The 22,190-nt window shown below is 40.1% G+C and overlaps 1 protein-coding gene across 2 annotated transcripts in view; it reads left to right on the top strand.

The window, feature by feature from the left end:
• The window catches only part of LOC117460150 (cilia- and flagella-associated protein 46), a 158,691-nt gene that overhangs the window by 5,521 nt on the left and 130,980 nt on the right, over nt 1-22,190 (top strand). For both annotated transcript variants that reach the window (XM_034101408.1, XM_034101407.1), the window contains exons 6-19: nt 5,605-5,728; nt 6,282-6,376; nt 7,042-7,182; nt 7,399-7,498; nt 7,899-7,997; nt 10,254-10,444; nt 11,229-11,454; nt 11,641-11,758; nt 15,184-15,313; nt 15,951-16,075; nt 16,219-16,337; nt 17,652-17,764; nt 19,421-19,633; nt 21,105-21,306. In XM_034101408.1, the coding sequence (XP_033957299.1) occupies nt 5,605-5,728; nt 6,282-6,376; nt 7,042-7,182; nt 7,399-7,498; nt 7,899-7,997; nt 10,254-10,444; nt 11,229-11,454; nt 11,641-11,758; nt 15,184-15,313; nt 15,951-16,075; nt 16,219-16,337; nt 17,652-17,764; nt 19,421-19,633; nt 21,105-21,306 (1,996 nt within the window). The remainder of the gene's footprint in view (nt 1-5,604; nt 5,729-6,281; nt 6,377-7,041; nt 7,183-7,398; nt 7,499-7,898; nt 7,998-10,253; nt 10,445-11,228; nt 11,455-11,640; nt 11,759-15,183; nt 15,314-15,950; nt 16,076-16,218; nt 16,338-17,651; nt 17,765-19,420; nt 19,634-21,104; nt 21,307-22,190) is intronic.

Below are 22,190 nucleotides of genomic sequence, written 5' to 3'. Positions count from 1 at the left end.
ATTCTCCTTACTGTCGATTGATTTTACAGTGATATCTGCACTACTCATCGACTAAAAAACACCAGATTATCCTTGTTAATTACACCACATTGATTGGTTTGAATTGTGTACAATGCTTTTGTATTTTCCCCCTTCGATTCTGAGAAACAAATATTTTTTCGGAGTTTTTGGATGGCAGAAGACACTACACTACCCAGAATCCTCAGCTATCGTTTGGGACTACACCATGTGCTTAGCTTGACAAACCCCGTGATCAGTCCTCAAGCTCTTTGATTGGTTGACCTCCAACTGCATTCCATATGAAAAAAAACGTTTCCTAAAAGAGAAAATCATACTTCATTCAGCAGTGCTTGCTTTACTCTTTGAAAGTCATCACATGAATGCATTGTAATAAATGGTTTGGCCGCATTAAATATTACACATCTGTCATAGTTCTTTATTTATCTCCAGAGATCGGGCATCAGAATAGACCGGAAACTATTCTTTTACCGTTCTGTTTTAATTTCACAGTAAAGTTAGTAGTAATATTTTGTTTTGATATTATTGTTTTTTATTAACTACTAGACGACTGGGTCATGTTAAGACCATCTTTTCTGTGTTGCTATGGGTTTTTTCCATCGCTTTTGTGTTACAAATATCAAAACAATAACAAAATAATATTCGTCGTAAACTAAACCGGAAACAGCAGTATATTTTATTTTGTTAACACTGTAAACTTGACAGCCTTTTAACCTATGCTTTTAACCCAAACCACCTACTGGCTAAAGCACGTTATTACACGTTTAGAGTAATTGCAATTCAGGAAGATTGTGTTGCTTTTTAATGACTGTTTAAAATGCCTTTTTCTTAATGTCTTTCATTTTTGTAAAGCACTTTTGAATGTGTTATATTTTATGAAAATATAACACATTCAAATATTAAGAGTACATACATAGTGGGAAAGTAGAAGGTCAATTATATAAATATAGAATAGAAAATATCAAGAAGATACTCAAATGATATCTAGAGTAAAACAGTTTAGTGCCTGATAGGAGGATGTGCTAACTAATAAGGCTTTATTTAAAGAAATGTGCAGAATACGACAGTGTAATGGTGGAAGTATACACACATTGATAGATGTCTTGTAATGCACTGTTGAGGAACCTGTGACCCAAGTTTTTCATTCATTGCATAACTACACTGTTGTGTATATGATATGTCAATAAACCTTAGAAAATCTTGAAATCTTGAAAGGGATGTGCAAAATAGCAATTATATACAGTCTTTAATGAACTATTAGAGAATAACGAGTAATGAATATGCTTTAAACGGATCTGCAGATAAATATTTAGTCTTCTCAAGCACCAACTATCAAATATCTTGCCTGATTGTTGGCACTTGACAATCACCTTCACTGAATTTCATTCACGTGTAACTAAAGTCTGATTTAAGGGTTGTTTATATTTCACATCATTAATCCAAATCTGTAAAGTAACTAAAATAAATGTAGTGGATTAAAAATACCAGGTTAACCTTAAAGAAAGCCCTCAGGATTATAAAAGACCACCATCACCCCAGCCACAAACGGTTCTGTCTGCTGCAGTCTGGTAGGCGGTACCACAGCATTCGGACTAAAACCATCAGACACAGAGACAGCTTCATCCCACAGGCTATACGATTATTAAACACCTGAATTTAGAAATAACATTCATCTGGCTGCTACTTAGACATTATGTATCTAATATATCATATTCCAATCACTTGTATATAGACTCTTATTGCACTATTTCACTATTTTTTCTGTGTATCTGTTTTATTGCGTAGCACTGTTGGAGGAGCCTGTGACCTAAGGGGGGGGGGGGGGGTAGGACACGTTCGATTCCTGTTTTGAATAGTGTGCCGTCGATGGGTTTCATTCCATTTCAAAGTCCTTTTGGACGCTCTGTGTAAACGTCGCGCATCCAATCACAGAGGTTGAGGACTGATCACAGGGTTTGTCAAGCTAAGCACATGGTGTAGTCCCAAACGATAGCTGAGGATTCTGGGTAGTGTAGTGTCTTCGGCCATCCTAAAACTCCGAAAAAATATTTGTTTCTCCGAATCGAAGGGGGAAAATACAAAAGCATTGTACACAATTCAAACCAATCAATGTTGTGTAATTAACAAGGACAATTTGGTGTTTTTTAGTCGATGAGTAGTGCAGATATCACTGTATAATCAATCGACAGTAAGGAGAATAGGCTACTTACTTCCGGGTGTAAAATTCTCCGTTATCCAATGGGAATGGATGCTCGTAATACAATACAGGGGACATGATCATTATCTTTTAAATAACGTTAACTAAAGGAAACAATCTATTTGACACAGCTGAAGCTCTGGCCTTCCTTAAAAACTAACTAATTTAATAAAAATCACAGTTGCATTACACACAATGCACTGTTTTTTGAGAACACAAATTCGTAACTAATGTAAATTTTACATTCTGACGAAAAATAAAAATAATTATGAATACAAATAAAATAAAAGAAGCCTCCCGTGAGTTACTACACGCTATAAAGTAGAGTAAAAACGTTGTATAGAATAAAAGCTCACTGCGGGACGTTGTAGAAATGCGTGTGTGCACCACGACAAAGGAGCCTCATTCACTTTACATTGGGGTTGTTTGCGTGGTGCCGACTCGTAAATGCAACAAAGTTCGTGACTCCACCACGCATTGTGGTGTTAAGGAGTCGTGGTGGAGTCACGCATTCTGGTGAGATCAGGTTGTTCAGGATCCCAGCATCTGCATGTAAACGCACAATGGCGCACACAGCAGCAAGCTCAGACAGCGATGACAGTTTAATTTTGAACGTGTCTGAGAGCTCATATGAGGTTGAAGGATCGGTTTATGTTGTATCTGTTAGAACTTTAGGAATGAGGTGCGTCAATATGGGCGATCATATGGTCATGTAACCAGTGGTGGAAGGGACTAAAAATCATCCCGGGACTCCTGAATTTGCCGAAACAAGTTTAATATTCTGAAAGCCAAGACTTTGTTTATTTGAAACCAGATGAAAACAAACTGGAACAGACCCTGCCGTGTTATCTATGATTACTATACGCCTTACATTCATAATTTCAGCCAGAGGGACGGAGGGGAACAGCAGAACAGCAGAGTGGCGAGTGAGAGCTGTCCTCTTCCCTTTACAAGCTTCAAAAATGCATTTATCGTGTGATTTTGGAAATAAAAGTTTCATATTCTGAAAGCCAAGACTTTGTTTTTTTAAATGTGTTTTAAAAACATCCGAAATAAAAAACTTTTTTTTAATTACATTTTTTTTAAAAACTTTTTTATTGGCTCATGATAGGCCCCTGATCTCCGTAGGCCCCTGGGCTTCAGCCCAGGTCAGCCGGTGCATTAAGGCGACCTAGTGTCCCGATCGGAGTGGGAATAATAATAATAATCCGTGCATTTGCAGTGTGCGAAAAAGTACACGTCCCACCGTCCGGGACGTGTTATTTACGATATCGGACAAGTAGATCTTTCAATTGACTTGTCCGGCGGACAAGTGATGTTTTTCGCCCCGATTTATTGACAAATTATTGATACATTCAGTTTACAAAAGGCAGAACTCATTCGCAAATTGTCCGTGTCCGCCATTGTTCGTTTAGAAATGTTAGTTTCGGTTCTGCTTGTCGATTCCAAAGGAAATGCATCTCGCCGCGTTCTGTACAGTTAGACGGGGGCGGGGCGGGGCGGGAAGTGTAGCACAGTGGCAGGGTTGGGAAGCAAAACTCGGTTCCGAGTAGGAACAAATAACAATTGTCCGGTACCGGGATTAATAAGAGTTGTGAGGACAGGAGGCGAGGCCGAGCCCGCGGACTGCAGCTCTCTCTCTCTCTATGCTCCGTATCAGCTGATCGCTGCACGGCGCAGCTCAGCGTCTCTCTCTCTCTCTCTTTCTACACACAGCGGATCCGCTGCCCGCCTCATCTTTGTCAAACTTTCTTAAACTTTCGTAATGAAGGTTATTACGCGTTTTAGCTCCTGTGTTGTTAATATTGACCGCCATTTCCTTTATGAAGTGAAGCAGCCTCCCTGTCTTTGTCCTCGCGCTGTCCTCACATCCCCGGACCCCCAGACTCGGAGGAGCACAGGGATGTCAGTATTGTTTATGAAGCAGGGTATAGAAAGTACATTATTGAAATGAAAATACTATTTATTTACTTTTACAAACAGTGAGCAGCTGGGCAGCTGCAGCATGTGTATTGCAGGACATGTGTAAGCATGCAAGCGTCTTTGAGTTGTAGAAAAGCGCTAGGCCTATAGGCTATAAATATAATGTATTATTATTATTAAGCCTATGTGTTGGACATGTATATAATTGTATTAAATAACCGTAAGAAATTAAACAGTATGAAGTGATTTGTAAATAGGAATACAGATTTGACTTAATGTTTTCATAAATATATTTTTCTCCCAGTTTGTCATTCTTCTCTCAAAGAACCGGAATCGAGAACCGAAAAGCAGAACCGGAATTGTTAAAATCCAAACGATACCCACCCCTATGTATGATGCAGTACAATCTTACCGCTCACTTACGTTAGTGCTGTCGTAAAAACCGTGGGAAAATGTAAAATACGATGGCGAAGAAGAAGATTCCAGTGGCCCCAATTTTTGTCCATTCTGGACAAGTGAAAAATGTATTCGGACAAGTAAATTGCCAAACTCACTTGTCCATGGACAAGTACTCTCTAAAAACTTTTTCTCACACTGATTTGATCCATTAATTTCCCCGACATTGTGGTAAAAAAAACACACGTTTAATCCATGTTGGTGTACTACAACTACAAAAAGCATCGGTTTGTTTTCTCATCAGGAAATGCAGACCGGCTCAAACAAACGATTTGTAATCATCATCCTCACGATCATTTAATGTATCATATGTTCGCCGAATTGACATGAAAGCACTAATAAATGTAGTTTCATCCACTTGAGTTTACAACTACAAAAATAATCGATTTGTTTTTATATCACATCCGACGGGAGGAAATTCAGCAGCTCTCACCCCCGATTTGTAATCCTAATTTAATCATCATCTTCACCACGATCATTTATGTTTATGTTCGCCAAATTGACATGAAAGCACTGACAAATATGAATATACTGTAGTCAACTTCATTAAAACGTTATTAACGTGCCTAAACTCAGTAATTCACCATTTCTACGCACGACAACACACTTTGTCCGTGTTTGGCTCTCTCGCCGCACAGTGAAGCGTTCCCGCATTGACGTCACTTCCGGCTTCGCCCAAAACTTCAAAATGAGTCGAAGGAATTTCCCCGCGATGTTCGAAATGATTGATATTTATCGGAACGGTATCGCACCTTCTTTTTTAAACTGACGGTTCGAGATTACTAGTAGCCCAATATTTCATTGCACAACAGTTGTTGGGAGGCTGTTGAAGGCTCTTGAAGAAGAGAGTGGAATATATAATGAAGTTTGGAGAAGCTTGTACAGAACAGTGGGTTTGCAGTTTTAAAAAGAGAACTTGATATACTGTATATTTCTGCGGAGACTGCTGTTGTAAAACTCACCATCTTGATTTGACACGGACATAGAATCATTCTCATTCTCATTCTCAGGCATCTTATTGGATGTATTGTTGACTCTGGAAAAATAGAAGATGCTGCAAGTTTTGCCAAAGAGACAGAAGAATTCATCAAGGCACATACCCCACATCTTTATCCAAGAGTCTTTAAGTTACTGGTAAGCAGCATTTATTTGTGACTTAATACATTTATAAAGTAATTATGTGGTAATATTTATTTTTGCAGGTAACATATCAAATGGAAACTGTGTATGAATGTGTCCTTTTTCCAAAGAATAGGAAAAACTGCTTTGTTTCAACTTTGATAACATACATAACAAATAGGAAAAAGCAAGAACATTGTCTGAACCCTCTTCAGAGCATTTCATATGAATCTATCTGAATTCCTACAAATCACTGAATAAGTAACGACCTGTATGTAATGGGACTGTGTCGAGATACTATAATGACTAACTCTGTAACACTTTATTAAAGTAGTTCAAATGTAATATTGACTAACAACCAAAAGGAAGTGGGCTCTTTGCAGCATCTCCATACACTATCATCCAGATGTATATTGATTACACATTGATCCTATGTTTCACTCATTCCTAATCAGTGGACTACTTTCCATGCAATCAAGGAAATACAATGTTGCTTTTAAATATAGTATGGCTCTTCAACGACACGTGCATGATACATAAAGAGTAACTTCTATCTTTCTCTTCTTAGGTGCAACACAGGCTGACGCATGCTGATGACCTCATCGAAACAAGCACACAGAGCACTACCTTAGCAGTCATTTACAAAATACAGGAATTGAAAAAGTAAGGAACGTTTCTGATACACTAAAGTTAATGTTTATTTATTTTGCTCTGAAATGATTTGTTTTTACAGAAAGCCCTGTTTGTGTACAGTCATGATAAAAGCAAACGTTATCTGTCTGCAATCAATACCTCCATGAAACAGACTTTGATCTGCTTTAGTAATTGTATGTATGTTTGCCTTTTTAGAATATTTGATGTTTGCCGTGTTTTTGAAGCTGTAGGAAATACAGTACCGAGGGATTTTGATGCTCTTCTGATCCTGAGGCTTTAATGCTTACAGCTAGCTTTTCAGACTTGATCCCCTGCCTCTCAGCTTAGCTATCGGTGCCCTATAGAGGGCAGGTTCATCCGGCTCTTGCGAACAGTATTGGTATAGTACCATGGCTTCTAGTGTGGCATAGTACAAACCAACTCCCAGCCCCCCCTTCTTTTCTGCAGGCATGTACTCAACATGTCAGATCTTCTTATGGTTCTTTGGCTCGGCTGTAAACGTCGGCAGCATGACTCAGTCTGATCCCGCCTTCGTCAGCATCATTTAGGTTATTTAGCCTAGGGTTAATGCACTGTTTGGTGGTGTGAGTACATTAGGGGGCAAATGGGAATACAGATGCATGCGTAGTTTATATGTGAATGTACACAGACAGGATTTTATTTGTGGTTTGTAGCAGGTTGGAAGAAATAAATGTGGATGAGCCAACAAAGGAGGAGCTCGAGCTGATTCTTCATATCCTGATGGATTGCACCAAATATTCTCCCTCGCCACTGATCTCCAGTCAGGGCCAGACACCCGTCCAACCAGCAGACAGGTCTGTGACCCAAAGTGTCCTCAACAAATATCCTACCGAACAACATTACCTTCATAGCATCCTGTCCTCTTCTTTCACATCTTATTACCAAATACCATGACCTTGGAAAATCCATGTGTGGTGTACACATGGATATTCCAAGGTCACATCATGGCTCACACTACTGTACTGATGTGTTGGGGATTGTATAAATGACTTTTTATCTGGGATTTGCAGGGTTTCCTTCCTCCTGGAGTTGGCTCTGCTGGCCTTACAAGTGAAGCATCAGGAAGTCGCTGCAAACTGTCTGAAAGAGCTGAAGTCGGCGGGAGAGGCTGTGAGTGTCCGGTATTCCCTTAACACCTCAGGCTGTTACTGTACATATCATAAACACATGCAAATGTGTGCTGGAATTTGACATCCCCTCTTAAGTAGACACTTGACAATAGATGAGATTAATTAACTGAGCTCATGCTCAAGGGCCAAAGTGCTTGCTGCATGTATAATTACTTTTAGCAGTGTAGAATTGTAACATAGAAAGGTTTGCAGTTTTTTCATGTTCCATTTTGATCTCATATACTTTGTGAATTTAGTGAAATTATTGCGTAATAAACAACATTGCATGTATACGACAAAAATAATACACATTGTAAGATGTTTCATTCTCTTCACTAACCCTTTTCATGATCTGCTTGGACGTTGAGTCTTTAAATTCTATGTATGTCTTTTTCTTTTAGAGTATCGGCCAACTCATACTAATTGAATGTGTCAACTGTGAGATCAACCTCCTGAAGAGAGAAGCCAAGATGAATGACTATTCCAAAGCCAGTGTGGAGGTGCTCAATCATATGTCTAAATCATCAGCCATGTGTTCCCCCCGTGTGTTGTTCAGGCAGTGGACCAATTACAGAAACAATGTTTTCTCTATTTTCTGTAATCTCATTCTTTGTTTAAAGGGGCCCTGTTATGCTTATTTCTAGGTTCATTACCTCTACTGTGAAACATGTCCATACTTTAATGTTCAAAAAGCACAGCAGCACCTCTTTTCACCCTCTGTCTGAAACCAGAGCCCACTCTGCTCTGATTGGTTAGATGGCCATTTCTGTTGTGATTGGTCAACCAACCGCTTAGAGATGTCCCGCCACTTAGCCTATCATGCACAATCTGTTGGAGTGCTAATTCCCTCGAAGCACAGGCAGACACAAGTGGCTTTCTCATAACGGGTTTATTCCTCTTCGAATCCACCGTTAAAACTACACATAAACAAACAGTATAAATGACAAATATAGTATCGTATTAGACACACATTAACATGCACAGCATGTGAGATGACTAGCAAAGTAATAAACGTAAAAGTAATACAAACACAACAACATACCTCTTTGGCTGCATGCTCTGAAAACAGAGGGAAGTATTCTTCAGTCCTTACAACTTATATACACTGAACAAAAATATAAACGCAACACTTTTGTTTTTGCTCCCATTTTTCATGAGATGAACTCAAAGATCTAAAACATTTTCTATAAACACAAAATAACCATTTCTCTCTTCTCTGTTCACAAATCTGAAAAAGTCTGTGATACTGAGCACTTCTCCTTTGCCGAGATAATCCATCCCACCTCACAGGTGTGGCATATCAAGATGCTGATTGGACAGCATGATTATTTCACAGGTGTGCCTTAGGCTGGCCACAATAAAAGGCCACTCTGAAACGTGCATTTTTTCTTTATTGGGGGGGGTCTGGGGGGGGGTCCGAAAACCAGTCAGTATCTGGTGTGAGGGGTAGGGTTAGGGTTAGGGTAATGTTGTGAATCGAGTGGCCCATGGTGGTGGTGGGGTTATGGTATGGGCAGGCGTATGTTACGGACGACGAACACAGGCCACTCGATTCACAACATTACCCTAACCCTACCCCTACCCCTAGCCCTAACCCTACCCCTACCCCTCACCCTCACACCAGATACTGACTGGTTTTCGGACCCCCCCAGACCTCCCCAATAAAGCAAAACTGCACCTTTCAGAGTGGTCTTTTATTGTGGCCAGCCTAAGGCACACCTGTGCAATAATCATGCTGTCTAATCAGCATATTGATATGCCACACCTGTGAGGTGGGATGGATTATCTCGGCAAAGGAGAAGTGCTCACTATCACAGATCTTTTCAGATTTGTGAACAATATTTGAGATAAATGGTTATTTTGTGTATATAGAAAATGTTTTAGATCTTTGAGTTCATCTCATGAAAAATGGGAGCAAAAACCAAAGTGTTGCGTTTATATTTGTGTTCAGTGTATATATATAAGAATACACTTAACTAACGGAGCTGTAAAAGTATCCGTGCATCTTACGTGCCGTTTCTGGTCTCGTTCTCTTCACTCTAACTCACACGAGAACAGCATAACAAAACGTGAGCTTGGACTTCAAAATAAAAGGCTAAATATTGCACGCATGAAATATTACAACAAATAATAATTATTACATTTAGAAAATACATATTGCAGTTAAATTGTGAACATGTAAAGGATATACTTACAGAGATGTCCCGCCACTTAGTCTATCATGCACAATCTGTTGGAGTGCTAGCCAATATCAGCGTGTGTGTTACATGGTGATGTCTCTATGTTACAAAAGGAAACAAATGAGTCCAATGGAGGTGTTACAGGCCGGGGGGGAGTATGTGTGAGAGAACAAATGGATTTGAGCCTTTGCAGACCATTTACATGCAACCTATAGAACACACTACAGGGAAGGGAAAGACCCAAAAGCCTAATAGGGCCCCTTTAAAGGCAGTACATCCTCTATCACTTGTATGTCCTTGACTTAAGAACACATATATAACTTCTTCATCAGTTAGAAGTCACGCAGTTAGAGGTCCATTCGAGTTTAATTTACATTTAATTGCCCTAATAGTGTTTCAGGAGTTTTACCTCTAACAGAATATCTTGAGGGAAGTGGCATCATGTAATCTCATGTTGGCATTACAACTGTCACATAAGAACTGGCACTACATGTTCAATCTGATTCAATCCCAGTGTACCTGCCAAATGATAGAAGCTACCGGAGAGACTCTCAAACTGCAGTTGTTATTCCACAGGCCCGGCTGAGGGAGATAGGCAAGCTGGATCAGTGTCTGCAGACTGCAGTGAGGGGGGGAGACCTGCAGGCAATGCAGGCAGTGTGCGTTACCCAGTGGAGCTGCTGTCTGCCCCTCCTGCAGCACAACCACAAGAAGCGCATACAGAGCCCTCTGCTCAGGGTCTCCCACGTTCTGGAAGACATGCAAAGGTTGCTATTTTCTTTCTTTAATTACCTTGTGATATATTTGGTGTGTATGTCAACGTCTGTCTTGATAACTGAAAGAACAAAGCTGAACATGTGCTAAAGCCGGAAGTCAGAAAGCAAAGCTTATACACAAATGGCCATCCTTTTAGTTATGCGATTACATCAATGACCTCACATCTTATGGAGAATTAACTACAAACTTGATGATAAGTAAGTTTCAAAATGTATTAAAACAATTATTTCAAATCTCAAGGTAAGGATTGAGTTATGTACCAGGACTGAATAAATAAAAAAGTAGAATATGAAGGACATACAAAAGTTCATATGCAGATCACAATACAGCCTTTCATCATTTTTTTAATCTTGATTTAAGTTTTAAATATATTGCTATAAATGATATAAATCTAATTTTGAAACCCTTTTATGACCCTGTTTTAATATAGGTCTTTTATAATATAGCTCAGTTTGTTTTAATGCAGTAATGTATAGTTTTGATCATATTAAATTGTTTTTGGAGGTAATGCAGATTTATAGTTTTTTAGGGAAATGCATTTTACGTTTGGATCAAGGGAAATGCAACTCTAATGATAAACAGTAAGAACCAGTCATATTGATTGTCAGGCTCCTTTACTCTTCTGTTACAATGATGCAATAAAGAGCCAACATTATGGTATTTGGTATAAGATCAACATTATGTCCTCATTTCATCTCCCAATTTGGAATGTTGGTATCAGACATATTTCCATTGATTTATAATATATGAGTGCACTGCTTGTTATATCTGCAGTATGTTGCTGGAGATGCGCTGTCAGGTCCACTCAGAGCTGGCGGTGATTGAAGAGGAGGACGGGCGCCTTGAGGCTTCGTTGACTCATCTTCAGAAAGCCATGCTGCTGGATAACGGGACACAACAGGAGCGCCTGTCGTCAGCTGTCCGCCTCCTGCAGCTCAGAGGGACCCTCGACCAAACGACCTCCCGGGCCGAGGATAAAGCCGCTATGCTTATGCAGCAGGTTTTTAACCCCCCTTGTCAGGCGGTGATAACATTACATAATGAAAAAGCCCTTTGAACTTAACAAGGCAAAAACATGCTTAGATCAGTCTTTGGTGTTAAACTGAAATCAATTTGCCTCGTATGCAGTGGGGTTTAATGAGAGATCATTTACTTCTGAAATCCAATCCGTTCATCTCTTCCTCAGGCCAGGGACATGCAGCCCCAAGACAGGACAGACGTGCGTCCCATCCTGGTCGCTGTGGGTCTCCTTTTGGCCCCTGATGATTTCCAGATAGTGCTGGATGCTGACAACACTTCCAAAAGTACAGATTTATATTCCTTCTATTTCTAGAGTGGTGCTGGGATGATTCTTAAAACCCGGAAATTAGTCAGCATTTTACCACCACTGTTTCTCTCGTGTCTCGTTTTTTGGTTAGATGCCCTAAAAAATACATGTGGTTTAAAATGAGTCAGTGAATACCCCACTGGTGAATGTTTGAAGCGTCTATGTGTCATTAAAACGATTGTTGCTTACAAGATAAAAGAAGAGTACATAACGTCATCACGGCCTAGATTAGCCGCCTTTAGCTTAGCGGTAGATGCACAGCCATGGGACCATGATGTATTTAGTTTGAGCGTTAAGCATCGTAACATTCATTTTAAGAAAAAATCCCCTTGCATTTTGTTGAGGGAGCTCTTGCAACGCTTACTTTGAGGACAGCCTGCAACAATCCGCCATCACGGCACCACTCTTTTCTAGGGCATTGCTAGGACTGCTGAATTGAAATAGTCATCCACTACTCCCGAAAAGTATTTCAATAGTCGATTATTGGTGATAGATGAATTAGTAGAGTCTTGGATTATCTGTGTAAGGCCCTTCTCAAATGCTCTGTGATCTGATTAGACAAAACCCTCAGGCGGCGTGTCAGTGCTGGAGATACTGTTTGACTTCAGCAACAACGTGACTCTTTTTCTAGAGGGATTGCAGGAGTATTTCCTTCTCCTATTACCCTGAATTCAGTTTAGTTAACATGGCATGGAAAAAAAGATTCAAATTAATTAATGTTCAACAACAAGACGCTACATCGCCTCTACAACCACCCCAATGGTGTGCCTCAAACATCTTCTAGTGCCCTCAGGGTACTGCCAAAAGGTTGGATTACATTTCATCTACAATAAATGTACTCAAGCATTCTCACCAATAACAACACAAATTAAATTAAAATGCATAATTTCAATGACAAGTTATATTTCAGTATCACCATGCCGATCACGCCATCATCAGGGTGACAGTCCATGTTTTGTCACTGTTATAAAGTCGGTTATGACAAATGAAAGAGTGATTTTGGAGACAACCCTGGAACAGTAAAAGCTCCAAAGTATGTGGTGAGCAAACATGGATTTACAATTGACCTTGCAGTCAATGACAAATCACGCTTTGACAGTCTACATTTTTCTCAGTTTTTTCATCATGTCTGTTTTTTACATTAACTTGCGAAGGTGGTCCAATCTTTTAACAATCACAAATGGGCCTTAAGTTGAATCACACATCTATAATTACAAATCATTTGGATTGAGTAATTCTCAGGTAAGAAAAGACGAGGCAGTTATGAAGTAACTGCTCAGGGCTTCATTGTGGCGAGCACTGGCGTTGTTTTGCGCATTACACTTGGACATTTGAGTCGAGTGTAAAATGGCGTTAGGCTAGTAATGTTATGACTGTGATAAGACATTAAGGGTACAGTACCTTTTCTCCACCTGCTAGACCTGCTGCTCGGTGCCACTTAGCTCTCTTTCTATCTCTCCTTCTCAGCCGTCTTTGCACTTGTTTTTTTCAAATTTTCTTTGATGATTATGGTTAACGATATTGTTTTTTAAAAATGCGTACAGATCAGTAGATACATAATTGACTAATGAATACTTTGCACCTGAATGCTCCAAAAAGGCAGTGCTCAGGTGATTGTGTAATGGGCTGCTCTCAGTAAAGCAGGTGCTGATTACATGCAGATTGATTTACTGATTCTTTGTGTGGATATAGAAGACAGACCATTCATTCAGAGAAATAACATTTAGAGACTTATTTCTAACATGGTCTTATACTGTATGTACAGAATCCTTAATACAAAGATCAACAACAAAAAAGGAAATCCTTATAAATATGAAAAAAGCATTGATTAACATTTTATTTTCATTTCAAACCTTTATGTATGCAGGTGAATCCCATTGAGGTGATCATCTCTTTTTCATGGGAGACCTGCTGCAAACATTCCAAGTGTCCTAGAAGCATTTCGTAATGTAAAAAAGCACTAAAATAGACGCAGCACAAGCAGTAACATCGTTAATAATTTATAAAACATTTTGTATTATAATAAAACCTACAGTAATAAGATAAAAGATAAAGCACATGCCCAGGACCTGCCTGATTGTGAATGCAAATGTAATTTAAAAACCCTGAAGTGCACTCTCGTATATCAATGTGTTCCCTGGCCTTCAAGTGTGGCCAGAAGGTCTTAACACCTAGTGTTGGGCGTCAGTATGACAATCTATCAGTCACATTCTTTTTGTCTCAGGGGGCTTTACAGTGTGTACAGTATATGACAGCAACTGTCACTACACCCTTGTAGCATACAAGAAAGAACTCCCAAAGAAATTATATAATTAATGAGAGAAGAATTGAAGAAACCTTGGGTGGAGCAACAGAGGAGGGATATCCCGTGATGGACAGACGAGCAATACATGTCAAATGTATAGATTACAATAGATCATCCAATACCAGTCAAAGGATTTAAATGATAATATTAATTCAAGTTTCAACTACTCAAAAGCTTTATTGCCATATGCACACAAATCTTATGTCCCAGGCTACTCCAACAATGCAACAGAAAAAACAAAACAATACATGTTTTCTAATTTGCCAGATAAAGGGAGAGGGAGAGCTTTGAATCCTTGTACATGTTATGTACAATAGCTATAAAGAATGTTTATAAAATTAAAATTGATCCATATGGACACAAATCTTCCAGGTGCTTTCAATAAATAATAAGGTGGATGAGACGAGGTGAAAGATGAAAGGTGAAGGTCACCCGACAGTCTTAGCCCATAGCTGCATACCTAGGGGCGGATTCAAGGTACGCCTGAGCCAGCCCTAACTATAAGCTTTACAAGCTGTATGTGTTCCAGTGTAGTATAAACCTCAAGCGTCCCCTAGATCAGGGGTTCCCAACCCCCGGGCGGCGGACCGGTACTGGGCCGTGGAGGTGTTACTGCCGGGCTGAAAAATAGCTGTGAGTTTATCGTAATATTTGCAGAAATATACAAATATTTTATCATAATATTTTTTTCAAAAAGTGTTACATTTTCACACCTATACCAGTCATATTATGTTATGTATACTAGCCATGAAATAGATACAATGTATATCTTTACTAACAGTATACAGACCGCCCAGGTATATTAACGGCCGCAAAAGTATATTTCGCGACCCTTTTTAAAAAAATCCGTCCGCGAGCACGACGTCGTCTGCGATCAATTAACTAGTGGACAATTATCCCTCGCTCTACGCCTCCTGTACCTGTTTGCTCTGCTCTCGCGTGAAGGCAAGCGACCGACAGAAAGGTTAATGTTGTTGCACGTCACAAAGCCAGCGCGCCCCCCCCCCCCCCCCCCGCTACCACCACAAGTATATTTCAGATCTGTGGGAAACACTGGTATAAATATAGATCCACTTGTGTATTCAATGGTCATCTAGTTCCCTCGGGCTGCGTTGGATCTGGAGCAGTGGCTCAGCTCTGTGCTAAGGCTCAGCATCACTCAACATCTGTGAGGAAGGCGGACAGATACCTGGCCAGACAAGGAGAGGACACAGACAACACAGAGAGGTGAGTGTATTTTGTGTTCATTGTGAATATAACTGTACAAACACAACTCATAACTTTGACTTATCATATTGAGCTGTCAGGCTTCCTAAGAACCCCGTTTGAAAATAGCCAATAGAATCACCCTTTCAGCCGTGTTGGATATATCGCTCCTCGCTGTTACTGAACATTATATACTAATGGATGTTTGATCTATTGCTGTTTAAGTTGTTGTGTGACATTTTTACAACCTTTTATTTCATCTCCTTATTCATAGCGCATATGTGAATTCCCCCTGTCTATGAGTATCAGCACATCAGAAAGTGCAGGCTTTATGGTCCGGAGGGAGCAGAGACTTGATCCCCAAAGGACATGATCCTTTCTTCATGGCCCTACAAACACACAATCATTATGTGCAGTGTGTCTCCGTGCTTTTGCCCTGACATCCACCTTATAAAAGAGGACAAATGATGTTCATCTTCAGGTTCATATTAGTATTAGTTAGTATATTATAAACTCCCTTTGGAGGGAACACAGGTATTCTAGCCTGTGAGACCATTTACATGCACCAAAACCTATAGAACACACTACAGGAGAGGGAACACTCAAAAGGGCCTCTTTAATAGAAATGGTCGCTAAGTGTTCTTTATGTATGCTCTAGAGTAAAGCTGTGGGCATCACTGGTGAAGACGGCCAGGAAACAGGAAGTGTGGGATGTGTGCCGAGCTGCTTGTCGATTCTGTTTGCTTTACGACGATGGGAGATGGAAGATTTCCAAGACTGACAGTAAGATTATCAATGATCCTAAGACTGAGGGGAGAACGACCGAAGTATTCCTCTAATATTAGAATCCTTGACAGACAGTCATGTTTGCATGAGCACAACAAAGGAGACAATTGCTTTCAATGTGGGATTTAACTTTAATCCAGAATGTAGATGCTCCGAGGAAGAAAGCTGTGCAGAATGTCTTCACGGTTGTAATAGAAGCCAAACACGCGTGAGGGACTCGCTGCGCCTGTTGGCTGATATCCACTTCGTCAGTGCCGAGGTGTGTATCTTCTAATACACTCATACACAGCACATTTTCAACTGTATTATGTTTTCAGATGGTTCTTCTAGAAATATCTTTAAATTAGCATTCTCCGACTCATGGATTACTGATTATAATTCAATGGTCAAATGTCAAGGTCACTGTGACCTCACAAAACACGTGTTCGGCCATAACTAGGGATGCTCAGGAGATGATCAGGAGAGCCGATCACACAACGTAAAATACATGACACTTTTCTCTGTGTGCGGAAAAACAAGCTCGCCAAAATGGCTTCACCAGTCTGGCAGTATTTTAAGGTGTCCGAAAAAGACAATAAAATAGCGGTATGCAACGTGTGTGAAGCAGAAATCCCTCTTGGTGGAACGCAACAACGACAATGTAATACCACACATCTCATTAGACATTTGAGAGTTCGTCACGTCAAAGTATACGGCGACTCGGCGAGTATGAAAGGCAAGCCAGCGCCAAGTCAGTAAAAACTCCGTCATCCACTCAGTTGACAGTTAGTGACACATTTAGACGGCAGGAACCCGATAGCAGGGACAGCAAGACGTCAAAAGAAATAACAGTAAAGGTAATAGAATAGTAAATTAATATATAATGCTATACAACAAGAGTTTCCGTTAGAAAGCTCTCCCGGATCACCTGTAGCTCCGCCCGCGGTGACACACACTTCAGGTTAGACCTAACACACTTAGCTATTTTTACAACCTAAACTAATTGTAAATATGTTTATTCTTCACTGCCGGGTCACTCATTAGTGGATCAGTGAGCTGCATGAGACGGATACTGATGGGCTGTCAGGAGAGAGAGAGAGGGAGAGAGGAAAAGAGAGCGCTTCCTCTCATCTCTCCCGTGTTATTCTCCAAAGTTAATGTACACTTGAATAATGTACTTCATTTGAATGTAATAATGATGTTGGTTGTTGTTTGTGGAAGCGCATCATTTATTGAAACATTCATTGTAAACGGTACAATGTAAAATTGTCACTAAACTCACAACTTAAAATGAAAGCGTTTATTTAAGAGCACATGTTCAATGTGAAAAGTGACAGTAGATATAGATTAGTTGCAATTTGGTGCTATATATATACATATATAAATATTATATATTTTTTTTAAACACCTTGCATTTGAGGGGGGGCGCCGGGCTCTGTTGGCGGGGTGCAGCGCCCCTCCAAGACAATGGTTGGGGAAACACTGCACAGTGTGAGGTATTCTCTTCTCCTTTGTTATAGAGTTATCAAAACTGAAAGTCGCCTTTAATATCGTCTTTTGAAGTTGAGAAGTGACTTTGTTCTGTCTCGCTCAGGCCAGCGTCCAGAAGCTGCTGGCAGAGGGGGGGCAGCTGAACAGCCCTGTGGTTCCCGCAGTGGACAGTGAGACGAGTCCGTCTGAAGAGGATCCACACTGGGTTGCTTACAGGTGAAAACATGCTATGAATGAATATAAACAATATAAAACATATGTTGTCTGTATTGGATGTCATTTGTCTACGCTCTGTATGTTGCTGCCTTGTAATGCATTTAAAACTATTCTTTTACATTTTCAAACATTTTGCATGCAATTTAAGTCCAGATGTACAATATGAACGGCTTAAAATTGTATATACGCACATCAAACAACTACAATAATGTTGTATTTGTAATTAGTAATAGCTATAACAGCGATATGAGCAGCAACGGCACCTCGGAAACAGTCTGACGGAACACACTAAGCATTTTATCAGTGACCACATTTCCTTTTGTTTGTTTTCAGTTTTCTATCTCTTGTTATCTTAAGATATGCTTATACAATAAGTAGTAAGACTAATTCAATACAAATGATATGTATATATGTATCTTGAGTCCTAAAAAAAAGGACAGTTTCCTTTATCGCAATATCTATTGACAATTATTGGAAAAATGCAATCAGTTAAAGTAATCTTTAACTTTGTTTATGTTATGTTTTGGAGAAAGAGCGCTCACTCCCCGGAGCAGAGACATGACTTCCCAGTGCAGGAGAGCAGCTCAGGAACACGTCCAGATTGTCCAGTTGGTCCAGCTGCTAACTGAGGCGCTGCAGACTGTGCCTGGCAAACAGTGTCAGCATCAGGGAGTGAGCTCCTGGGACTCAAGAGCAGGAAGCAAGGATGCTTCTCTATACAACCAACATGAACAAGACCTTGAGCCATTTCTTTGAGCTTGTTTGAAGACAAAAAATGAACTTACTTGGAGTCTTGTTGTGTTAATAGAAAGAAGACAAATTAAAAGATCATTAGTTGCTGAATAAATATATATATATATATATATATACAAGTAATATTGAGCAACCATAATTACCACCTATTTGTGTGGCTATTAAAACTGAGTGTACAATAACTTGTGCATCAGTGACATGTGCTCATTCAATGGTGCATTGATTTCGCTTCTTACATGTAAGTTGACAGGTTGCATTATTTGTAAAAGAAGATGATAGGCAGTAAGGGAAAGAACACAATCAACCAAATGCTATCAAATAGGTTTTGTTTCCTTATCTTTTGAACTACTGCAAACCAGATCTATACCATCCTTATGCCAAGTACTTGGTTTGGGCATTGCTTCAAACGTCATCAATGGTGCAATCATTTGTGGACCAACATAATATAGACACGCACTACAACGCTCCGGGATCCACTCAGTCTACACGGCCTCTTCTCTTTATTGAGTTGACACGACCTGACACATTACATTTGGCAGTGGAAGTCCTGCTACTCTTTGCCTGAACTTCACCTCCAGCACGTTGTAACATAACGTGGGCGGCAAGCTATCGCTGTGCATCCTGCTGCTCAAACAAATTGGTGTTGAATGCCTCATTAGACAACACATACTTGACACTGTTAAGGCAGCGATGCACTCTGCCTTCTGCATCATGCAGACTAAACCTCTCAGCAACTATTCATGTCAAAGTCTTATGAACTAAAAGTTTAAAAAGGAAAGTTTTAAAATGTCCTTTGACTTCTTCACCTTTAGTTGTATTGGTCACTTGAGACAACACTATGTGGCCACTGTCTCTCTCAAACTCAAACTTCTTCTCCCTCTCTACTCTCCCCCTCTCCCCCAGAGACTGGATCCAGGCTCTTTCTGCCTACGCCACCTCCAGCTTCTTGCGGGCAGCGGAGCTCGGGGCAGAGATCAGGGAGCCGTGGGTGGTAGCGAACGCAGCCGTGTACCTGTGGAACTACAGCAGCCACTTGTTGGCAGCTGGGGAATACCGTCGCCTGCTTCCCACCTTCCATAGCTTGGTGGCCATGCTCCAGAAGACAGAGTTCACCAGGTAGGCTGCGGAGGATACCGCATTCAAAATTGTAATAAGAAAAAGAAGAATGAAAGTAAAAAGGAAGCTCAGGCCCTACATGTACCTATAATATACTGATCTTTATTGATACATCATAATCCTGCAAGTAATCCTTGTTTTTTCTTAACTGTAAGGGAATACAGTTAATTCTTTGATTATGTAATCCCATTACATGTAATCTGTTACTCCCCAAGCCAGATAGAGCTGTACCAAATAGTTCAAAGCTGGGAATCTTAATTCATAACGTTGACATTTGAATTACGAAATCAACATTTTAATGCTCCAGCCTTTTTTTGGTTGCATTTCTAACAACTGTATGCAGCATCTTTGTCTTTATTCTGTTCCCATCAACACCAGCATGAGCAGTAGCCATTCATCCTGGGGTCCACACAAACAGTGGAACACATGCAAACATGTATTGTGCATACACGCAGACACAGTTTAATCATCATTTCTGAATTGAAGACATTGTTTTAACAACATTTTGAACCAATGTTAAGTATTTGTTTTAAACAGTGCAAAGGCAATGAATTCCAACTGACCATGGTTTTGTACACTACTATTTTCTGATACATTTTTTTTGGATAGCTACGTTTCACTTAGTTACGCATCATTCCGGTACTCTGGCTGTAAATCAGTGAGATACATATCATCAACGCAGTTCATTGTGGATGTGTTGCAGAGGATTTATATGAGCAACCCTTAATAAAATAGGGGGGGGTAGGTTTGATATCCCAACAATCCCTTATGTCCTGTATCCATGCCATTAAGTACATGTATATAATCAAATAGGTCATTTATTATCACTGTATTTAAATTGAATTAGATGTTGTTCCTAAAGAAAGTGTAGGGTGATGGTTTCATATAATATGATAACAGACTAGATCACTCAGTTGCTTTTCTTAAACAGTTCTGTAACAGAATATCCCAGATGACACATTGCTGCTTTTAGACTGATGATATTTTTGAAATTAAGTTTAGAAAAGTTTTCATCAGCCCATTAATCATGTACTCAGCCCTCAGAGGACTTCGAGGCGAACATAGTTCTGATTCAGGATTTCAGCTGATACAGCATTATGCACACGTGTCCTTAGAAAATCATTTTAGGCACGGTCAAAGTCAACTTTAGATGTATTTGCCAGGGCACTGAGCTTACTCACAGACATTTAAGCTCTGCTCTTATTTCTAACTATAAAAAGAAGCAGCGAATGCTCATGAAAACACACCAAACTATCCTTGAGCATAGAACTAATGATGTGAATGTTTGGACTCTGTGATATTCTCGTGTAGTGATGTTGCCAAATCTGTGGTGAGGGTTTTCACTTTCAGGAAGTGCTTAAAAATAAAAACAAAGATGTCTAATGTTTGTTTGCCTTCAAGGACAACTTTCAGTCCCTGTTTTCTTTCAGATAATGTCAGTTTGGAGTATTCTTTGTTTTGTATATCTCAGGAACGGTGCTCTATTTGTGCTGCTGTGTGATGCCGTAGCCCGGGGACTGATTCAGCCTCTGTGCGGACTTGACAGCATCGAGCCAGCCCCGCCGGCAGACAGGAGCAAAAACAGACCTGAGAAAGGGATGGAGAAGGCTGCCAGCGGCCAGGGGGTCTTCTTAGACCCTGTTGCCCTTCAGGATGTTCGCAAGGCATTAGAGGTATGTCAGTTTGTGTGGAAGTGGTATGTGGGCAATGAACTCCTGTGTGGCTATACACATCCTTTATTCATCCCACAGCAGACACATTTATATTGTTGTAGCTAAGGACAGAGCACATCAAGACAAGATAAAGCCTTAGTCTAACTGGAAGAGCCATTTAGGCTTATTATAATTGATGGTTTGCAAGAAAGTTGTATACTATTTGAATTGAATTTAAATGATTTTATTGATCACGAGTTACAATAATACTGTTTTTGTATTTAATCCAAGTTTTTTGGATTACACAAAGGTTTAGTGTTATTATTTTTTACGACCTAGTTTCATGCCAGAAAGCAGATGAGTGCGCAGGTCGAGAGGGTTTAGAATATCAGACAGTGAAGTCTGCAAGCGTGGTACTCCTGATAGTGATAGTACTTTTTATTTATTTATTATATCCAGTTAAAGTTTCTCTAATTTAGTAGTGGACCGCCAAATGAATAAAACCCTCAAGATGTACCTGTGACTGCATGGTCTTCATTAAAGGTATCTTGACGCTTTAAAAACGTGAGTCATAGCTTGAAATCGCCTTGTCTACTAATACCTCATTCACACCAACGGTGTTTCAGGGCCGGTTCGGAACTGGAGCTTGAAAAGCACCGGGTTTTCCTGTTCACACCGCAGCGGAGCAGCCTCTAGCTCCGAAATCCGGTTTGTTTCAAGCACCAAAAAATTGTCCGGCTAGAGCAAAAGCACCGCATACGTCACGCTTACGTCGAGGCGGGGGCAGGGGCGGGATCAACTCCTGAACAACAACAAAAAACCGGCGTTTTATCCAGTTTGTACACAACGATGGAGAAACTTAACAAGCAGCAGTGGTCCACTGAAGAGACCAGCTACCTACTGGG

Source organism: Pseudochaenichthys georgianus, chromosome 15 (assembly GCF_902827115.2).
Source record: "Pseudochaenichthys georgianus chromosome 15, fPseGeo1.2, whole genome shotgun sequence".
Taxonomy (NCBI): Eukaryota; Metazoa; Chordata; class Actinopteri; order Perciformes; family Channichthyidae; genus Pseudochaenichthys; species Pseudochaenichthys georgianus.
Note: the sequence above shows the minus strand (reverse complement) of the source record. Positions and strands in the feature narration are given on the sequence as shown.